General features: G+C 45.3%; 1 protein-coding gene across 4 annotated transcripts in view; it reads right to left on the bottom strand.

Annotated features, from left to right (window-relative positions):
- The window catches only part of LOC137320273 (receptor-type tyrosine-protein phosphatase alpha), a 258,755-nt gene that overhangs the window by 101,807 nt on the left and 135,731 nt on the right, over positions 1-21,217 (bottom strand). For all 4 annotated transcript variants that reach the window (XM_067982065.1, XM_067982061.1, XM_067982066.1 and 1 more), the window contains one exon: positions 20,851-21,159. In XM_067982065.1, coding sequence (XP_067838166.1) covers positions 20,851-21,159 — 309 coding nt within the window. The remainder of the gene's footprint in view (positions 1-20,850; positions 21,160-21,217) is intronic.

The raw sequence follows: 21,217 nt of genomic DNA, 5'->3' as shown, positions 1-21,217 counted from the left end.
GGGTATGGAAGGGTTGTCTTATGAGGAAAGATTGAACAGGTTGGGTCTATACTCATTGGAGTTTGGAAGAATGAGAGGAGATCTTATTGAAACATACAAGATTCTGAGGGGACTCGATAGGGTAGATGCTGAAAGGATGTTACCCCTCATGGGGGAATCTAAAACTCACGGACATAGTCTCAGAATAAGGGGTCACCCATTTAAGACGGAAGTGAGGAGGAATTTCTTCTCCCAGAGGGTTGTGAATCTTTGGAATTCTTTACCCCAAAAAGCTGTGGAGGCTGAGTAATTGAATACATTCAAGGCTGAGTTAGACAAATTTTTGATCAGCACAGGAGTCAAAGGATATGGGGAAAAGGCGGGAAAGTGGAGTTGAGGTAAAAATCAGATCAGCCATGATCTCGTTGAATGGCGGAGCAGGCTTGAGGGGCCGAATGGCCTACTCCTGCTCCTATCTCTTATGGTCTTATGGGTAACGTGTTTGATGTAGTCTGCATGGATTTTAGCAAGGCTTTTGACAAGGTCCCACATGGCAGACTGGTCAGGAAAGTAAAAGCCCATGGGACCCAAGGGAGAGTGGCAAGTTGGATCCAACATTGGCTCAGTGGCAGAAAGCAAAGGGTAATGGGCGAAGGGTGTTTTTGTAACCGGAAGGATGTTTCCAGTGACGTTCCTCAGGGTTCAGTACTAGGTCCCTTGCTTTTTGTGGTCTATATTAATGATTTAGACCTAAATATAAAGGGCATTAAGAAGTTTGCAGATGATACAAAAATTGGCCGTGTGGTTTACAGTGAGGAGGAAAGCTGTAGACTGCAGGAAGATATCAATGGACTGGTCAGGTGGGCAGAAAAGTGGCAAATGGAATTCAATCCGGAGAAGTGAGAGGTAATGCATTTGGGAGGGGCAAACAAGGCAAGGGCATACACAATAAATGGGAGGATACTGAGAGGTGTAGAGGAAGTGAGGGATCTTGGAGTGCATGTCCACAGATCCCTGAAGGTAACAGCACAAGTAGATAAGGTGGTTAAAAGGCATACGGGATACTTTCCTTTATTAGGCGAGGCATAGAATATAAGAACAGGGAAGTTGTGCTAGAACTGTGTAAAACACTAGTTAGGCGACAGCTTGAGTACTGCGTACAGTTCTGGTCACCACATTACAGGAAAGATGTGATTGCATTAGAGAGGGTTCAGAGGAGATTTACAAGGATGTTGCCAGGACTGGAGAATTTTAACTATGAGAAAAGACTGTATAGGCTGATGTTGTTTTCTATGTAACAGAAGAGGCTGAGGGGTGATTTAATTGAGGTGTATAAAATTATGAGGGGCCTAGATAGAGTGGATAGGAAGGACCTATTTCCCTTAGCAGAGGGGTCTGTGACCAGGGCACATCGATTTAAAGTAATTGGTCGAAGGATTAGAGACGTGCTCAGGAGAATTTTTTTCACCCAGAAGGTAGTAGGGGTCTGGAACTGGTTGCCTGCAAGGGTGGTAGAGGCAGAAACCCTCAACTCATCCAAAAAGTGCTTGAATGTGCACTTGAAGTGCCATATCCAACAGGGCGACAATCCCACTTTCCAGTACTTGGTCTAAGCAAGATAGCTCTTTTTCAGCTGGCACAGACTCAATGGGCCGAATGGCCTCCTTCTTTGCCGTAACTTTCTATTATGATTCTATTTCCTTAGAACCATAGAAAAGATACAGCACAGAAGAGGGCCATTCGGCTCATCGTGTCCACGCCAGCTCGAAGAACAACCAGGTGCCCATTCTAATCCCACCTTCCAGTACCCGGTCTGTAGCCCTACAGCTTACAGCACTTTAGGTGCAGGTCCAGGTACTTTTTAAAAAGAGTTGAGGGTCCCTGCCTCTACCACCAATTCGGGCAGCGAATTCCATACACCCACCACCCTCTGGGTAAAAAAGCTTTTCCTCATGTCCCCTCTAATCCTTCCGCCAATCAGCTTAAATCTATATCCTCTGGTTCTTGAACTCTCCGCTAGGGGAAACAGGTACTTCCTGTCAACTCTATCTAGGCCCCTCATAATTTTGTACACCTCAATCAAGTCTCCCCTCAGCCTCCTCTGCTCCAAGGAAAACAACCCCAGCCTATCCAATCTCTCCTCGTAGCTGCAATTTTTGAGCCCTGGCAACATTCTTGTAAATCTTCTCTGTACTCTCTCCAGAGCAATTACATCCTTTCTGTAATGTGGTGACCAGGACTATGCACAATACTCCAGCTGTGCCCTTACCAGCGTTTTATACAGTTCCATCATTACATCCCTGCTTTTGTATTCTATACCTCGGCTAATAACGGAGAGCATTCCGTATGCCTTCTTCACAACCTTATCTACCTGTGCTGCCACCTTCAGGGACCTGTGCACATGCACTCCAAGGTCTCTCACTTCCTCTACCCCTCTCAATATATTCCCATTTACTGCGTATTCCCTTTTACTGTTTATCCTCCCTAAGTGCATTACCTCACACTTCTCCGGGTTGAACTCCATTTGACACTTTTCCGCCCACTCCACCAACCCATTGATATCTTCTTGGAGTCTACAGCTTTCCTCTTCAATATCAACTACGCGGCCAATTTTTGTGTCGTCTGCAAATTTGCAAATCATGCCCCCTACATTCAAGTCCAAATCATTAATATATACCACAAACAGCAAGGGACCCAACACTGAGCCCTGTGGCACACCACTGGAAATGGATTGCCATTCGCAAAGACATCCATCGACTTTTACCCTTTGTTTCCTGTTACTGAGCCAATTTTGGATCCAATTCGCCACATTTCCCTGTATCCCATGGGCTTTTACCTTTCTGACCAGTCTGCCATGTGGGACCTTGTCAAATGCCTTTCTAAAATCCATGTAGACAACATCCACTGCACCATCCTCATCAATCCTCCTCGTCACTTCCTCAAAGAATTCAATCAGATTTGTAAGGCATGACCTTCCTTGAACAAATCCATGCTGACTATCCCTGATTAAACCATGCCTTTCCAAGTGACAGTTTATCCTATCTCTCAGTATTGATTCTAACAGTTTACCCATCACCGAGATAGGAATGACCGGCCTTTAATTGTTCGGCCTTTCCCTCATCCCCTTTTTAAACAATTGTACTACGTTTGCAGTCTTCCAGTCCTCCGGTACCTCCCCTGTATCTAGTAAGGATTGGAAAATGATCCTCAGAGCATCCGTTATTTCCTCCCTGGCTTCCTTCAATAGCCGAGGAAACAATCCATCCGGCCCTGGTGAATTATCAACTTTCAAGGATTCCAGTCCCTCTAGTACTTCCTCTCTCATTATGTTTACCTTATCCAATATTTCACACCCCTCCTCTTTAACTACTAGGTCCGGATCATCCCTTTCCTTTGTGAATACGGAGACAAAATATTCATTTAAAACCCTACCCACATCCTCTGCTTCTATACACAGGTTACCTTTATTATGCCTGATAGGTCCCACCTTTTCCTTAGCTATCCTCTTGTTCTTAATGTACTGATAAAACATCTTTGGGTTTTCTTTAATCTTACTAGCTAATATTTTTTCATGCCCTCTCTTTGCTTTCCTTATTTCCTTTTTTTTTCCTCAACCTTCATCTAAAACCTTGTTATGTGTTGTGGTTGCTTTGGCCTAGATGTTCTCCTATGCTTACTTTGCTTATCTGTTCTGGTTCATTCCCCATTACTAGATCCAGCAGTGCTTCCCCTCTTGTTGGGCTTTATAGATGCTGGGTAAGAAAGGAGTCTTGTACACATTGTAAAGACTATTCCCTGTACCCCTTTACCTACCTCTTCTTGCCAGTTTGTTTGGGGATAGTTAAAATCTCCCATGATTATTATTCTATGTCCTTTTCTCATTTCACATATTTGCTTACATATTTCTTCCTCCACCTCCTTTCCACTTAGATGGTCTGTAGTATACTCCTATTAGCATGATCAATCCCTTACCTTTTATCTCAATCCATATGGATCTGTTTCTATCCTTCTGTTGGTTATGTCCCTTTTTTCCACTGCCATTGCATTATCTCCAATTAGTACAGCTACTCCAACCCCTTCTTCCTTCCTTCCCTATCCTTTCTGATTATGTTATAGCCTGCAACATTTAGTTGCCAGTCCTGTTCTTTATGTAGCCATGTTTCAGTTATTCCTATTACATCTGGTTCCTCACTACGGATTATTGCCTCCAGTTCCCCCGTTTTATTTCGGACGCTGTGTACATTGCTGTACAGGCAGATTAATTCATCTATAATAGTTGTTCCTTTTACTTTATTTTTAACACTCCTTTTACACTTCTGTTTTATAACTGTATTTGTTCCTTGACCATTTATGTTTCCTTTATTTCTTACACTGGTCTGACCTTGACAGTCATCTCTGGTTTTTTTTATCTTTAAGCTTTTGTTATTGCTACCAGATCCCTCCCTCAATCTTGCTAGTTTAAAGCCTTATGCACCGCCCCATTTATCCTTTCCGTTCGGACTCCGGGCCCATTATTGTTCAGGTGGAGCCTGTCCCACCGGTACAGCTCCTCCTATCCCACAACTGGTGCCAGTGTCCCATGAAATGGAACCCCTCCTTCCCACACCACTTTTTCCACGTATTCACCTTTCTGATCTGCCTACCCCTATGGCAGTTAGCACATGGCTCGGGTAGTAAACCTGAGATTACCACTCGTGAGGTCCGGCTTTTTAATTTAGTTCCCAGCTTCTGATATTCCCTTAGCAGGATTATTGTCTCTAAAAGTTGCTCTACCACAGACGCTAGGCTGACTGGCCTGTAATTGTCGGGTTTATCCTTCTCGCCCTTTTTGAACAGGGGTGTAACATTTGCAATTCTCCAGAACCGTCACCATAACTACAGAGGAACAGAAAATTGTGATCACAGCCTCCGCAATTTCCACCCTTACTTCCCTCAGTAACCTAGGATGCACCCCATCTGGACCTGGTGACTTTTCTACTTTGAGTACTGCCAATCTTTTAAGTACCTCCTCTTTATCTATTTTTATCCTATCCAATATCGCTACTACCTCCTCCATTACTGCTACAGTGGCAGCATCCTCTTCTCCAGTGAAGACAGATGCGAAGTATTCATTTAGTGCCTCAGCTATGCCCTCTGCCTCCATAAGATCTTTAGTCCCTAATCAGCCCCACCCTTCCTTTGACTACCCTTTTACTATTTATGTTCATGAAGGACTTTTGGGTTCCCTTTTAAGTTACCCACTCTTACTCCCTTCTTGGATCTCCTCTCTACTTTCTGTATTCAGCCTGGTTCTCTACCGTATTATGAACCTTACATTTGTCATAAGGCTCTTTTTACTGTTTCATTTTAATCTCTGTATCTTTAGTCATTCAGGGAGCTCGAGCTTTGGAGGCCCTTCCTTTCCCACTCGTGGGAATGTGTCTCCTCTGTACCCGAACCACCTCCTCCTTGAAGGCCTCCCAGAGTTGGAGCAGCGGATAATCCCGGGCAGTCGGTGAGAATCAAGAAAAAAACAAGGAGTGATGTCACAGGACAGCAGGTAGGTGATTGGTTGGTAAGTACTACAGCTTCTTTTTTCCCGCTGAGTTAGGGAAATGGGTAAAATTAAATTGAAAGCTGGGAGCGTAAAACTGCCATTAGCCTATTAAATTTAGTAACTTAAAACTATAAATAACGGATTGAATAAAATCTTTTAAAAACTAATTATTGTCGGATCACCGGAGCGGATAAAGAACGAGGTAAGAAAACCTAGGGAAGAAGCTGACTGGTTGGTAGCTGGTGAGGGTTCTTTTTCTGGTGAGTGCTTTTATTTTTAATTTATTTTTGTTAAGTTTAATTAATACTCTAATAAATCGAGGCATGGCAGGGCAGCTCAGACCTGTGGAATGCACATCCTGTGCTATATGGGAACTCCAGGACGCTTCCCATGTCCTGGACAACCACAGGTGCAGGAAGTGTCGTCAGCTGGAGGAGCTCGAGCTCCGGGTTTCGGACCTTGAGCAGCAGCTGGCGTCACTGCAGTGCATCCGCAAGGCCGAGTTTCATGGATAGCACGTTTCAGGAGGTGGTCATCCCGCAGCTTAAGAGAGTGCAGGCAGAGAGGGTCTGGGTGACCGCCAGGCAGACAAGGAGAACCAGGCAGGTAGTGCAGGAGTCCCCTGAGGGCATCTCGCTCTCTAACCAGTATTCAATTCTGAATACTGGTGAGGGAGAGGGTTCCTCTGCGGAATGCAGTCAGAGCCAAGTCCACAGCAATAGTGATAGTGGATTCTACAGTTAGGGGAGCAAACAGGCCATGTTTCGGCAGCCATAGATATGATTCCAGGATGGTATGTTGCCTCCCTGGTGCCAGGGTCAAGGATGTCACTGAGTAGCTGCAGAACATTCTGGAGGGGGTGAACAGCCAGAGGTCATGGTCCATATCAGTACCAACGACATAGGTAGAAAGTGGGATGAAGTTCTGCAGGCAGACTTTAAGAAGTTAGGAAAGAGATTAATAAGGAGGACCTCAAAAAGGTAGTAATCTCCAGATTACTCCCGGTGTCACGCGCTAGCGAGTATAGAACTAGGAGTATAGAGCATTTGAATGCATGGCTGGAGAGATGGTACAGGAGGAAGGGTTTTAGATTCCTGGGGCATTGGGACCAGTTCTGGGGAAGGTGGGGCCTGCACAGCAGGACGAGTTGCACCTCAATGGAGCTGGGACCAATGTCCTCGCAGGGTGGTTCACTAGTGCTATGGGGGGAGGTTTGAACTAATTTGGCAGGGGTAGGGGCACCAGGATGTATCACTGGAAAGGAGAAACAAGTGGCGCAAAGGATCGTTAGAGAAAGGTAGCACTAGAGCAAGAAATAGTACGGTGTTAGGAGGGATCAGACCAAGAGAGAGTATAAAAAAGTCTAAGACTGGTTTGCAGTAAAGGTGTGTAAACGCACGAAGCGTGGTAAACAAGGTTGGTGAGCTGCAGGCACAAGTAGCCACATGCGAATACGAATGTCGCGGCTCAAAAAAGGGCAAGATTGGATACTAAATATTCCTGGCTACAGGAAAGATAGGGAAGGAAAGAAAGGAGGGGGGTGGGGGTTGGCAGTGTTGATTATGGAGAATATTGCAGTGCTGGAGAGAGGAGATGTCCTGGAGGGGTCAAGGACAGAATCTATTTCGTTCGAGTTAAGAAACAATAGAGGTGCCATTACAATACTATGGACCACCAACTAGTGGGAAGGATATAGAGGAAAAAATTTGCAGAAAATTACAGAGAGATGCAAAAGCTATAGAATAGTGATAACTGGGGACTTCAACTATTCTAATATAGACTGGGATAATAACACTCAGGGCAAAGAGAGAAAGAAACTTTTAAAATGTGACCAGTACAAATGTTATTTATATTAATGATTTGGATGAGAATTTAGGAGGCATGGTTAGTAAGTTTGCAGATGACACCAAGATCGGTGGCATTGTGGACAGTGAAGAAGGTTATCTAGGATTGCAACGGGATCTTGATAAATTGGGCCAGTGGGCCGATGAATGGCAGATGGAGTTTAATTTAGATAAATGTGAGGTGATGCATTTTGGTAGATCGAATCGGGCCAGGACCTACTCCGTTAATGGAGTAGGGGAGAGTTATAGAACAAAGAGATCTAGGAGTACAGGTTCATAGCTCCTTGAAAGTGGAGTCACAGGTGGATAGGGTGGTGAAGAAGCCATTCAGCATGCTTGGTTTCATTGGTCAGAACATTGAATACAGGAGTTGGGATGTCTTGTTGAAGTTGTACAAGACATTAGTAAGGCCACACTTGGAATACTGTGTACAGTTCTGGTCACCCTATTATAGAAAGGATATTATTAAACTAGAAAGAGTGCAGAAAAGATTTACTAGGATGCTACCGGGACTTGATGGTTTGACTTATAGGGAGATGTTGGATAGACTGAGACTTTTTTCCCTGGAGAGTAGGAGGTTTAGGGGTGATCTTATAGAAGTCTATAAAATAATGAGGGGCATAGATAAGGTCGATAGTCAAAATCTTTTCCCAAAGGTAGGGGAGTCTATAACGAGGGGGCATAGATTTAAGGTGAGAGGGGAGAGATACAAAAGGGTCCAGAGGGGCAATTTTTTCACTCAAAGGGTGGTGAGTGTCTGGAACGAGCTGCCAGAGGCAGTAGTAGAGGCGGGTACAATTTTGTCTTTTAAAAAGCATTTGGACAGTTACATGGGTATAGAGGGATATGGGCCAAGTGCAGGCAATTGGGACTAGCTTAGTGGTATAAACTGGGCGACATGGACATGTTGGGCCGAAGGGCCTGTTTCCATGTTGTAAACTTCTATGATTCTACATTTCCAGCCCAATGAGGAAGGAGCATTGCTGGACCTGGTTGTAGGGAATAAGGTGGGCCAAGTGGAGCAAGTGTCAGAGGGCGAGCATTTAGGGAGCAGCGATCATAGTATCATAAGGTTTAGCATAGCTATGGAAAAGGACACAGACCACTCTAAAGTAAAAATATTCAATTGGAGGAGGGCCAATTTCAGTGGAATGAGAACAGATCTGGTCCAGGTAAACTGGAATCAAAGACTGGGAGGCAAAACTGTAATTGAACAGTGGGCGGCCTTTAAAGAGGAGATGGATCGGGTACAGTTTAGGTATATTCCCATGAGGCAGAAAGGTAGGGCAAATAAAGCCAGAGCTCCCTGGATGACAAAAGAGATAGAGAGTAAGATGAAGCGGAAAAAAGGGGCATATGACAGATGTCAGGTTGATAACACAAGTGAAAACCAGGCAGAACATAGAAAGTTCAGAGGGGAAGTGAAAAAAGAAATACGAGGGGCTAAGAGAGAGTATGAAAACAGACTGGCGGCCAACATAAAAGGGAATCCAAAAGTCTTCCACAGGCATATAAATAGTAAACAGGTACTAAGAGGAGGGGTGGGGCTGATTAGAGACCATAAAGGAGATCTACTCATGGAGGCAGAGGGGATGGCTAAGGTACTAAATGAGTACTTTGCATCTGTCTTTACCAAGGAAGAAGATGCTGCCAGGGTCTCAGTAAAGGAAGATATAGTTGACATACTGGATGGGCTAAAAATTCATAAAGAAGAGGTACTAGAAAGGCTAGCAGTACATAAAGTAGATAAGTCACCCGGTCCGGGATGGGATGCATTCTAGGTTGCCGAGCGAAGTAAGAATGGAAATTGCGGAGGTACTGGCCATAATCTTCCAAACATCTGCAGACATGCGGGTGGTGCCAGAGGACTGGAGGATTGCAAATGTTACAACATTGTTCAAAAAAGGGTGTAAGGATAAACCCAGCAACCATAGGCCAGTCAGTTTAACCTCAGTGGTGGGGATACTTTCAGAAACGATAATCCGGAACAGAATTAACAGTCACTTGGGAGTGTGGAGTGAACTAAGGAAAGATTAGGGCCTATTAGAGACCAAAAAGGTAAACTCTGTTGCGGCGGAAGATGTGGGTATGGTTCTCAATGAATATTTTGCATCTGTCTTCACAAAGGAGAGGGATGATACAGGGATTGAAGTTAAGGAGGAGTATGAAATATTGGATGGGATAAACATAATGAGGGGAAGTATTAAGGGGGTTAGCATCTTTGAAAGTGGATAAATCACCAGGGCTGGACGAAATATATCCCAGGCTGTTAAAAGAAGCCAGAGAGAAAATAGCGGAGGCGTTAACAATCATATTCCAAACTTCACTGCATACAGGCGTAGTGCCGCAGGATTGGAGGACTGCTAACATTGACCGTTGTTTAAAAGGGGCGCGAAGAATAAACCGAGTAATTACAGGCCAATCAGCCTAACCTCAGTGGTGGGCAAATTATTGGAATTAATTCTGAGGGACAGGATTAACCATCACTTAGAAAGGCACGGATTAACTTGATTGAATTTTTCGAGGAGGTGACAAGGAGGATCGATGAGGGCAGCGCAATTGATGTGGTCTACATGGATTTTAGTAAGGCTTTTGACGAGGTCCCACATGGCAGATTGGTCAACAAAGTAAAGGACCATGGGATCCAAGGGAATGTGGCAAATTGAATCCAAAATTGGCTCAGTGGCAGGAAGCAAAGGGTAATGGTTGACAGGCCTTTTTGCGACTGGAAAGCTGTTTCCAGTGAGGTGCTGCAGGGCTCGGTACTAGGTTATTTCCTCTTTGTGGTATACATTAACGATTTGGACTTAAACGTAGGGGGCATTATCAAGAAATCTGCAGATGACACAAAGATAGGCCGTGTGATTGATAGTGAGCAGGAAAGCTGTAGACTGCAGGAAGATATCAATGGACTGGTCAGGTGGGCAGAAAAGTGGCAAATGGAGTTCAATCTGGAGGGGAGGGCAAACAAGGCAAGGGAATACACAATAAATGGGAGGATACTGAGGGGTGTAGAGGAAGTGACTGACCTTGGAGTGCATGTCCACAGATCCCTGAAGGTAGCAGGGCAGGTAGATAAGGTGGTTAAGAAGGCATATGCAAAGCTTTCCTTTATTAGCCGAGGAATAGAATATATATTTTTTTTATTTGTTCATCGGATGTGGTCATCGCTGGCGAGGCCAGCATTTATTGCCCATCCCTAATTGCCCTGGAGAAGGTGGTGGTGAGCCGCCTTCTTGAACCGCTGCAGTCCCTGTGGTGAAGGTTCTCTCACAATGCTGTTAGGAAGGGAGTTCCAGGATTTTGACCCAGCGACAATGAAGGAACAGCGATATATTTCCAAGTCGGGATGGTTTGTGACTTGGAGGGGAACGTGCAGGTGGTATTGTTCCCATGCGCCTGCTGCTCTTGTCCTTCTAGGTGGTAGAGGTCGCGGGTTTGGGAGGTGCTTTCGAAGAAGCCTTGGCGAGTTGCTGCAGTGCATCCTGTGGATGGCACACACTGCAGCCACAGTGCACTGGTGGTGAAGGGAGTGAATGTTTAGGGTGGTGGATGGGGTGCCAATCAAGTGGGCTGCTTTGTCCTGGATGGTGTCAAGCTTCTTGAGTGTTGTTGGAGCTGCACTCATCCAGGCAAGTGAAGAGTATTCCATCACATTCCTGACTTGTGCCTAGTAGATGGTGGAAAGGCTTTGGGGAGTCAGGAGGTGAGTCACTCACCGCAGAATACCCAGCCTCTGACCTGCTCTTGTCGCCACAGTATTTATATGGCTGGTCCAGTTAAGTTTCTGGTCAATGGTGACCCCCAGGATGTTGATGGTGGGGGATTCGGTGATGGTAATGCCAATGAATGTCATGGGGAGGTGGTTAGACTTTCTCTTGTTGGAGATGGTCATTGCCTGGCACTTGTCTGGTGCAAATGTTACTTGCCACTTATTGGCCCAAGCCTGGATGTTGTCCAGGTCTTGCTGCATGCGGGCTCGGACTGCTTCATTATTTGAGGGGTTGCGAATGGAACTGAACACTGTGCAGTCATCAGCGAACATCCCCATTTCTGACCTTATGATGGAGGGAAGGTCATTGATGAAGCAGCTGAAGATGGTTGGGCCTCGAGCACTGCCCTGAGGAACTCTTGCAGCAATGTCCTGGGGCTGAGATGATTGGCCTCCAACAACCACTACCATCTTCCTTTGTGCTAGGTATGACTCCAGCCACTGGAGAGTTTTCCCCCTGATTCCCATTGACTTCAATTTTACTAGGGCTCCTTGGTGCCACGCTTGATCAAATGCTGCCTCGATGTCAAGGGCAGTCACTCTCACCTCACCTCTCGAATTCAGTTCTTTTGTCCATGTTTGGACCAAGGCTGTAATGAGGTCTGGAGTCGAGTGGTTCTGGTGGAACCCAAAGTGGGCATCCGTGAGCAGGTTATTGGTGAGTAAGTGCCACTTGAAAGCACTGTCGACAACACCTTCCATCACTTTGCTGATGACTGAGAGTAGGCTGATGGGGCGGTAATTGGCCGGATTGGATTTGTCCTGCTTTTTGTGGACAGGACACACATGGGCAATTTTCCACATTGTCGGGTGGATGCCAGTGTTGTAGCTGTACTGGAACAGCTTGGCTAGAGGCGCAGCTAGTTCTGGAGCACAAGTCTTCAGCACTACGGCCGGGATGTTGTCGGGGCCCATTGCCTTTGCTGTATCCAGTGCACTCAGCCGTTTCTTGATATCACGTGGAGTGAGTCGAATTGGCTGAACACTGGCTTCTGTGATGGTGGGGATATCGGGAGGAGGCCGAGATGGATCATCCACTCGGCACTTCTGGCTGAAGATGGTTGCAAACTCTTCAGCCTTGTCTTTTGCACTCACGTGCTGGACTCCGCCATCATTGAGAATGGGGATGTTTACAGAGCCTCCTCCTTCCGTTAGTTGCTTAATTGTCCACCACCATTCACGACTGGATGTGGCAGGACTGCAAGCTTTGATCTGATCCGTTGGCTGTGGAATCGCTTAGCTCAGTCTATAGCATGTTGCTTCCGCTGTTTAGCATGCATGTAGTCCTAAGTTGTAACTTCACCAGGTTGGCACCTCATTTTTAGGTACGCTTGGTGCTGCTCCTGGCATGCTCTTCTACACTCCTCATTGAACCAGGGTTGATCCCCTGGCTTCTTGGTAACGGTAGAGTGAGGAATATGCCGGGCCATGAGGTTACAGATTGTGCTGGAATACAATTCTGCTGCTGCTGATGGCCCACAGCGCCACATGGATGCCCAATTTTGAGCTGCTAGATCTGTTCTGAATCTATCCCACTTAGCACGGTGATAGTGCCACAAAACTAGTTGGATGGTGTCCTCAGTGCGAAGACGGGACTTTGTCTCCACAAGGACTGTGCGGTGGTCACTCCTACCAATACTGTCATGGACAGATGCATTTGCGACAGTGTGGATTGGTGAGGGCGAGGTCAAGTAAGTTTTTCCCTCGTGTTGGTTCGCTCACCACCTGCCGCAGGCCCAGTCTGGCAGCTATGTCCTTCAGAACTCGGCCGGCTCGGTCAGTAGTGGTGCTACCGAGCCACTCCTGGTGATGGACATTGAAGTCCCCCACCCAGAGTGAGATTGTACAACTGAGTGGCTTGCTAGGCCATTTCACAGGGCAATTAACAATCAACCACATTGCTGTGGGTCTGGAGTCACATATAGGCCCGACCGGGTGAGGACGGCAGGTTTCCTTCCCTAAAGGACATTAGTGAACCAGATGGGTTTTTATGACAATCCGGTAGTTTCATTACTGATACTAGTATTTTTAATTCCAGATTTTTATTTAATTAAATTTAATTAATTGAATTTAAATTCCCAGCTGCCATGGCGGGATTTGAACTCATGACTTCGGATTATTACTCCAGTCCTCTGGATTACTAGTCCAGTAACATAACCACTATGCTACCATACCCTATAAAAAGCAGGGATGTTATGCTGGAACTGTATAAAACACTAGTTAGGCCACAGCTTGAGTACTGCACACAGTTCTGGTCACCACATTACAGGAAGGATGTAATTGCACTAGGGAGGGTGCAGAGGAGGTTTACGAGGATGTTGCCAGGACTGGAGAATTTTAGCTATGACGACAGATTGGATAGGTTGGGGTTGTTTTCTTGGAACAGAGGAGGCTGAGGGATGATTTGATTGAGGTGTACAAAATTATGAGGGGTCTGGATAGATTGGATAAGAAGCACCTATTTCCCTTAGTGGAGGGGTCAATAACCAAGGGGCATAGATTTAAAGTGATTTTGATAGAAGGATTAGAGCGGAAATCAGGAAAAAAAATTTCACCCAGAGGGTGGTGGGGTCTGGAACTCACTGTCTGAAAGGGTGGTAGAGGCAGAAACCCTCAACTCATTTAAAAAATACCTGAATGTGCACCTGAAAAGCTGTGACCTGTAGGACTATGGACCAAATGCGGGAAAGTGGGATTAGGCTGGGTAGCTTGTTTCTCAGCCAGCGCAGACACAAAGGGCTAAATGGCCACCTTCTGTGCCGTAAATTTTTTATGATTCTATAATTTGTGAAAGCCAGCACAGATTTGTTAAAGGCAAATCGTGTTTAACTAACCTGATAGAATTTTTTGATGAGATAACAGAGAGGGTAGATGAGGGCAATGCAGTAAATGTGGTGTCTTTGGACTTTCAAAAGACATTTGATAAAGTACTGCATGGTAGGCTTGCCAACAAGCTTGTAGCCCATGGAATAAAGGGGGCAGTAGCAACATTGATACAGAATTGGCTAAGTGACAGGAAACGGAGTAGTGGTGAACGGTTTTTCTTCGGACTGGAGGAAGGTGTACAATGGTGTTCCCCAGGGGTCGGTGTTGGGACCATTGCTTTTCTTGATATATATTAATGACTTGTTCTTGGGTGTACAGGGAACAATTTCAAAATATGCAGATGACACAAAACTTGGAAGGGTAGTGAACAGTGAGGAGGATAATGATAGATTTCAAGAGGATATAGACAGACTGGTGGCACGGGTGGACACGTGGCAGATGAAATTTAACGCAGAAATATGTGAAGTGATATATTTTGGTAGGATGAACAAGGAGAGGCAATATAAACTAGAGGGCACAATTCTACAAGGGGTACAGGAACAGAGAGATCTGGGGATATATGTGCACAAATCATTGAAGGTGGCAGGGCAGGTTGAGAAAGTGGTTTTAAAAAAAGCATACGGGATCCTGGGCTTTATAAATAGAGGTATAGAGACAAAAGTAAGGAAGTCATGATGAACCTTTATAAAACACTGGTTCGGCCACGACTGGAGTATTGCGTTCAGTTCTGGGCACCGCACTTTAGGAAACATTTGAAGGCCTTAGAGAGGGTGCAGAAGAGATTTACTAGAATGATTCCAGGGATGAGGGGCTTTAGTTACGTGGATAGACTGGAGAAGCTGGGGTTGTTCTCCTTGGAACAGAGAAGGTTGCAAGGAGATTTGATAGAGGTATTCAAAATCATGATGGGTCTAGACAGAGTAGATAGAGAGAAACTGCTCCCATTGGTGGAAGGGTCAAGAACCAGAGGGCATAGATTTAAGATGATTGGCACAAGAACCAAAGATGACATGAGGAAAAACCTTTTTTTACACAGCGACTGGTTAGGATCTGGAATGCACTGCCTGAGGAGGTGGTGGAGGCAGATTCAATCATGGCCTTCAAAAGGGAACTGGATAAGTACTTGAAAGGAAAAAAATTGCAGGGCTACAGGGATGGGGCGGGGGAGTGGGACTAGCTGGATTGCTCTTGCTGTAATCTTTCTATGATTCTAGCTCAAATGATGTTTTTCCTACCAATTTTAGATTCCAATCCACCTGGGCAAGATCCCTTTTTAACTCACTGAAATTAGCCCTCTTCCAGTTAAGTATTTTCACATTTGATTGTTCCTTGTCCTTTTCTAAAACTATTCTAAACCTCATGATATTTTGATCATCGTGCCCCAAATGCTCCACCACTGAAACATCTCCACTTGATTCCCCAGAACTAGGTCCAGCACTGCTTCCTTCCTCATTGGGCTGGAAACACATTGTTCAAGAAAGTTCTCTTGTGCACATTTCAGGAATTCCTCCCCTCTCTTTGCACTTTACACTGTTACTGTCCCAGTCCATATTGTGATAATTGAAGTCCCCTATTATCATTACTCTATAGTTCTTGCATCTTTCCATAATTGGTCTACAAATTTGCTCCCCGATCTACTTCCCACTATTTATCATAGAATCACAGAACGGTTATAGCACAGAAGGAGGCCATTCAGCTCATCGAGCCCATGCCGGCTCTTTGTAAGAGCAATCCAATTAGTGCCATTCACCTGCTCTTTCCTTGTAGCCCTGCAAATTTTTTCCCTTCAAGTATTTATCCAATTCCTTTTTGAAAGCAACGATCGAATCTGCTTCCACCTTCCTTTCAGGCAGCGCATTCCAGATCATAAATGCTGGCTGCATAAAAAAAGTTTTTCCTCCTATCGCGTTTCGTTCTTTTGCCAATCACCTTAAATCGGTGTCCTCTGGTTCTTGATCCTTCTGCAAATGGGAACAGTTTCTCTTTATTTACTTTATCTAAACCAGTCACGATTTTGAACAGTTCTATCAAATCTCCTCTTAACCTTCACTGCTCTAAGGAAAACAACCCCAGCTTCTCCATTCTATCCACGTAACTGAAGCCCCTGATCCCTGGAACCATTCTAGTAAATCTTTTCTGCACCCTCTCTAAGGCCTTCACATCCTTCCTGAAGTGCGGTGCCCAGAATTGGATACAATACTCCAGTCGTGGCCAAACCAGTGTTTTATAAAGGTTCAACATGACTTCCTTACTTTTGTACTCTAGGCCTCTATTTACAAAGCCCAGGACCCCGGATGCTTTTTAATCACTTTCTCAACCTGTCCTGCCACCTTCAAACATTTGTGCACATATACCCCCAGGTGTCTCTATTCTTGCACCCCCTTTAGAATTGTACCATTTAGTTTATATTGCCTCTCCTGCCAAAATGTATCATTTCACACTTCTCTGCATTAAATTTCATCTGCCATGAACCCGCCTATTCCACCAGCCTGTCTACATCCTCTTGAAATCTATCACTATCCTCCTCATTGTTTACTACACTTCCAAGGTTTGTATCATCTGCAGATTTCGAAATTGTGCCCTGTACACCCAAGTCAAAGGGAGCGGAAGAAAGGGAGCGGAAGAAAGGGAGCGGAAGAAAGGGAGCGGAAGAAAGGGAGCGGAAGAAAGGGAGCGGAAGAAAGGGAGCGGAAGAAAGGGAGCGGAAGAAAGGGAGCGGAAGAAAGGGAGCGGAAGAAAGGGAGCGGAAGAAAGGGAGCGGAAGAAAGGGAGCGGAAGAAAGGGAGCGGAAGAAAGGGAGCGGAAGAAAGGGAGCGGAAGAAAGGGAGCGGAAGAAAGGGAGCGGAAGAAAGGGAGCGGAAGAAAGGGAGCGGAAGAAAGGGAGCGGAAGAAAGGGAGCGGAAGAAAGGGAGCGGAAGAAAGGGAGCGGAAGAAAGGGAGCGGAAGAAAGGGAGCGGAAGAAAGGGAGCGGAAGAAAGGGAGCGGAAGAAAGGGAGCGGAAGAAAGGGAGCGGAAGAAAGGGAGCGGAAGAAAGGGAGCGGAAGAAAGGGAGCGGAAGAAAGGGAGCGGAAGAAAGGGAGCGGAAGAAAGGGAGCGGAAGAAAGGGAGCGGAAGAAAGGGAGCGGAAGAAAGGGAGCGGAAGAAAGGGAGCGGAAGAACTTGCATTTATGTATTGCCTTTCACAATCTCAGGATATACCAAAACACTTCACAGCTAATGAAGTTTTTTTGGTGTAATCACTGTTGTAATGTGGCAAATGTGACAGCCAATTGACACACTGCAAGGTCCCACAAACAGCAAAGAAATACAAGACCAGTTGATCTGTTTTTAGGTGTTGGTTGAAGGATAAATATTGGCCAGGGCACCGGCAGAACTCCCCTACTTTTCTTCGAATAATCCTTTGAGATCTTTTACGTCCTCCTAAGGGCAGACAATGGCTTCCATTTAATGTCTCAGCCAAAAAACAGCACCTCTGAAATTGCAGCACTCCCTCAGTACTGCGCTGAAGTGCCAGCCTGGATTATGTGTTCAAGTTTCTGGAGTGGGGCTTGAATCCACAACCTTCTGACACTGAGGCGAGGACGCTACCCACTGAGGCGAGGCTAACACCGAAGATCAGTAAGGACACTCTGGTGACTGACACAAATCAATCCACGTGATGCCAGCTGCATAATTCACAAGCACTCCACAGACTACCAAATTATTTTGCTGCAGCTGAAGTATTTAGTAGAAAATAACTATGCAGTGATGTGAGCTGTTTAGATGTCCATCCGATTTATTTATATTACAAATCTTGCATATACCACATATTGTCTGTGTCAAACGTACTTCCAACAACACGATTTAGTAAGACCTAGCTGTAATGCTTAATAACGTCTATATATCATACCTACCTCCCAATGAATCCTCCCAGATCTGCCTCTAAAGGCAGGTGGCACTGTGGCTGCATTCTTTACAGCACCTCTTCCTCAGCCCAATATAACCAAGCCTGTCACCCAATGGTTACTCTCTGCTGCCCCGATCCTAAGCCACAAGTTGCTAATTTTCTCCCTCCCACTTTCCTACGGTGCCCTTTTCCCCTCTCCCTACCCTGATCAGCCATTGTTTCCTCATACCCTGACCAAACCTTCTCTCTAACTGCTCTGCAAGAATTGCATTTCTGGCCCTGACTGAGAACAGGTTTTAAGTATTATAGGTCAGGATCAGAGGCTGGGGTTTTGTAGAGAATGAGTTGGAAAAGCCTCTATTATTTCAATGTCATGTGGCACTCTCTTCTTCTACCTCTCACCATTGCCACCAAGCGGCCTTGCCTCCTCACTGCTCCCTCTCACTATTCCCAGTCTGAGTGCTTAGGTCTTGCTGCACTTGCTGATCCTTGCCCGTGCCTTTCTTCCTATCCTTCTGTCGCTGTGACCCTCACCCCAAGCAGCCATATCCATTTCCCTGCTCCTGACAAAAATCCCAATTTCTCAGGCATAACCTGGGAAAAGTTCTTCAAAGCACTTTCTAAATTAGTAAAATGCTCGATAAATGCTTCAAAAAAAAAACTTATAGCCAGTTCCCAGGTTATGGAGCAAATGAGGCTATAGTGCTTTCCTCAAGAACACTCATAACTTCCTCCAACATATCCTTCTCCAAGTATTCCCATATCCAGCCACCCCAGCCCCATGCTTCCCCACCTCCTAGCACTGCCACACCACAGCAACCTCCTCCCATCACTTCCATACTTCAAACACACCGCTCCCACATGCTGGAAACCCCTCTGCTGCTCTCATACCCCAACAACTCTCTCCAATATCTCTAGACCATCCTCCCAATAGTCCAAAACTACATCACTCTGTCCCCTCCTTCACCCGCCCCCCCATACTCCTACATGCCCCCCACCTACCTGCAACACCACCACCCATCCACCCCTCGACTATATTCCTGTGGATACTGGGCTTAAAAAAAGGGTACCACATAAAATGGAGTACATAGTGAACAAAGATAAGAATCATCAAAGCTACTGACTTACAATGTGGGCATCACAATTTGAAATTGAAAATTCCTCCAATACTCCCATAACACTTTACAATAAAGTCGCCATAAATCAGCGGCCTTAATAATCCACTGTATTTTACATAGCATTAAACAACATATTTTCTAAGTCACTGTGAGCAATACTTTGGCAATAAATTAACATTTGCACTAAAACAGGGAATTTCAGACCAACATACTCGTTATTCGGTGTTCCATGCTCTAATTGTGGGGCTTTAGTTTTTTCCTAAGGGACTTAAAACTGAAATTAGTATGGCCTTCTCATTTTTGCAGCAGCATACAAATTTAAAATTCACCTAACTGTGGTTAAAAAAAATTAAACCATTTTGAGGTAAAGATGGTCCCTTTCACAACAAGAATGGTTTGGCTTAAATTGTTTCAGTAGTAGTTTAGTGGAGGATTAGCCATCAAGCATAGATCATCACAATAAACTCAATACTTGTATAAACAAGTGGGGACAGCAATAGCATTTGCAAGTAGCCTACTAGAGATCCAACATATCCACCCAGCAGAACAAGGGGGAAATTATTAGAGGGAGAAACCTCTTGGATAACTCTGTTAGCAAATGGGTTATCAGAGATGCACAAGCAACAACAACTTGCATCTATTTAGCACCCTTAATGTAGTAAAACGTCCCAAGACACTTCACAGCAGCGTTAGCAAACAAAATTTGACACCAAGCCATATAAGGAGGTATTAGGACAGGGCTTAGTCAAAGAGGTAGGTTTTAAAAGGCGTCTTAAAGGAGGAGAGAGGCTGAGATGTTCAGGGAAGGAATTCTAGAGCTTAGGGCCTAGGCAGCTGAAGGCACGGCCGCCAATGGTGGACTGATTAATATTGGGGATGCGCAAGAGGCAAGAATTGGAGAGTGGAGCAATCTAGAAGGTTTGCAGGGCTGAAGGAGGTTACAGAGATAGGGAGGGGTGAGGCTATGGAGGGATTTGAAAACAAGGATGAGAATTTTAAAATCTAGGCGTCCCCGGACAGGGAGCCAATGTAGGTCAGCAAGCACAGGGGGATGGGAGAACGGGACTTGGTGCGAGTTGGGATACGGGCAGCAGAGTTTTCGATGAGCTCAAGTTTATGAAGGGTGGAACGATGGGAGGCAGAAAGATAGGAGGCCAGCCAGGAGAGCAATGGAATAGTCGAGTCTATAGGTAACAAAGGCATGGATGAGGATTTCAGCAGCAGATGAGCTGAGACAGGGGCGGAGACGGGCGATGTTACGGAGGTGGAAATTGGCAGTCTAGGTGATGGAGCGGATATGTGGTCGGAAGCTTATAACAGGGTCAAACAGGACGCCAAGGTTGCGAACGGTCTGGTTCAGCCTCAGACAGTGGGCCAGAGAGAGGGATGGAGTCGGTGGCTAGGGAGAGGAGTTTGCAACGAGGACCAAAGACAATGGGTTCGGTCTTCCCAAGCAGAAGCCTGAAAGCAAGTTGCTTGCCACCCTCTCAGCCATGGAGGCTGTGGGTGGACAGAAAGAATGGAAGGGGCAGAGGAAGAAGGAGGAAAAAAGCCTAGGATCAGTGGCATATAGAAAAACTTTGCTCCCTTAAACACAAAACACTTTCACTTTACAAGTGACACATATCATGCAAGAAACAGGTTAGTGTGTGATAAATGAAACCCATGCATATTCTTTGCTGAACAAGTGAAGTTGATGGTAATATTTTATGATAAAAACACAGCCTTTTTTTTAATTTTCAAAAGAAACATTTTTTATGTTTCTGAAATAATTCAGTGCAACAACTTCACCACAATTTACTTCAGTCAAATATAACACATTCATAGCAGGATTTGTTTTTCAAGCAAAAATAAAACTGAACAAAATGACAGGATGAAACTTGCTCTACCTGATGTGGGGACAACGGTAGTTTCAGCTGACGACTCATTTGTTTTTCCATTTGCTGTTGTGGAAGGTTTGGCTGTTGCATTAAAATTTGTAATGTTTGGAGTCACTTCTTGCAAGGCTTTACTTGTTGTTTCAGTTGCAGCTAGAGTAGAATTCCCACTGGCAGCATCTGTTGTATTAAACATTTGTGAATCATCTCCAGTCTTAGAGGCTGACCCTGGGTTGGGAGTAGTCTGGGTTACTGAAGTTTGTCCTTGCACGCTTGAATTTGTTAAGCTTGTAGTGGAGATGATGGTGGCAGAAGGTGAAACTAAAAGCGAAAAGTAGATCAAAAACTGAAACTGGCTAAGGGCATGCATTATATAAAA

Source organism: Heptranchias perlo, chromosome 1 (assembly GCF_035084215.1).
Source record: "Heptranchias perlo isolate sHepPer1 chromosome 1, sHepPer1.hap1, whole genome shotgun sequence".
Lineage (NCBI taxonomy): Eukaryota > Metazoa > Chordata > Chondrichthyes > Hexanchiformes > Hexanchidae > Heptranchias > Heptranchias perlo.
This window is presented reverse-complemented; position numbering and strand designations above follow the sequence as displayed.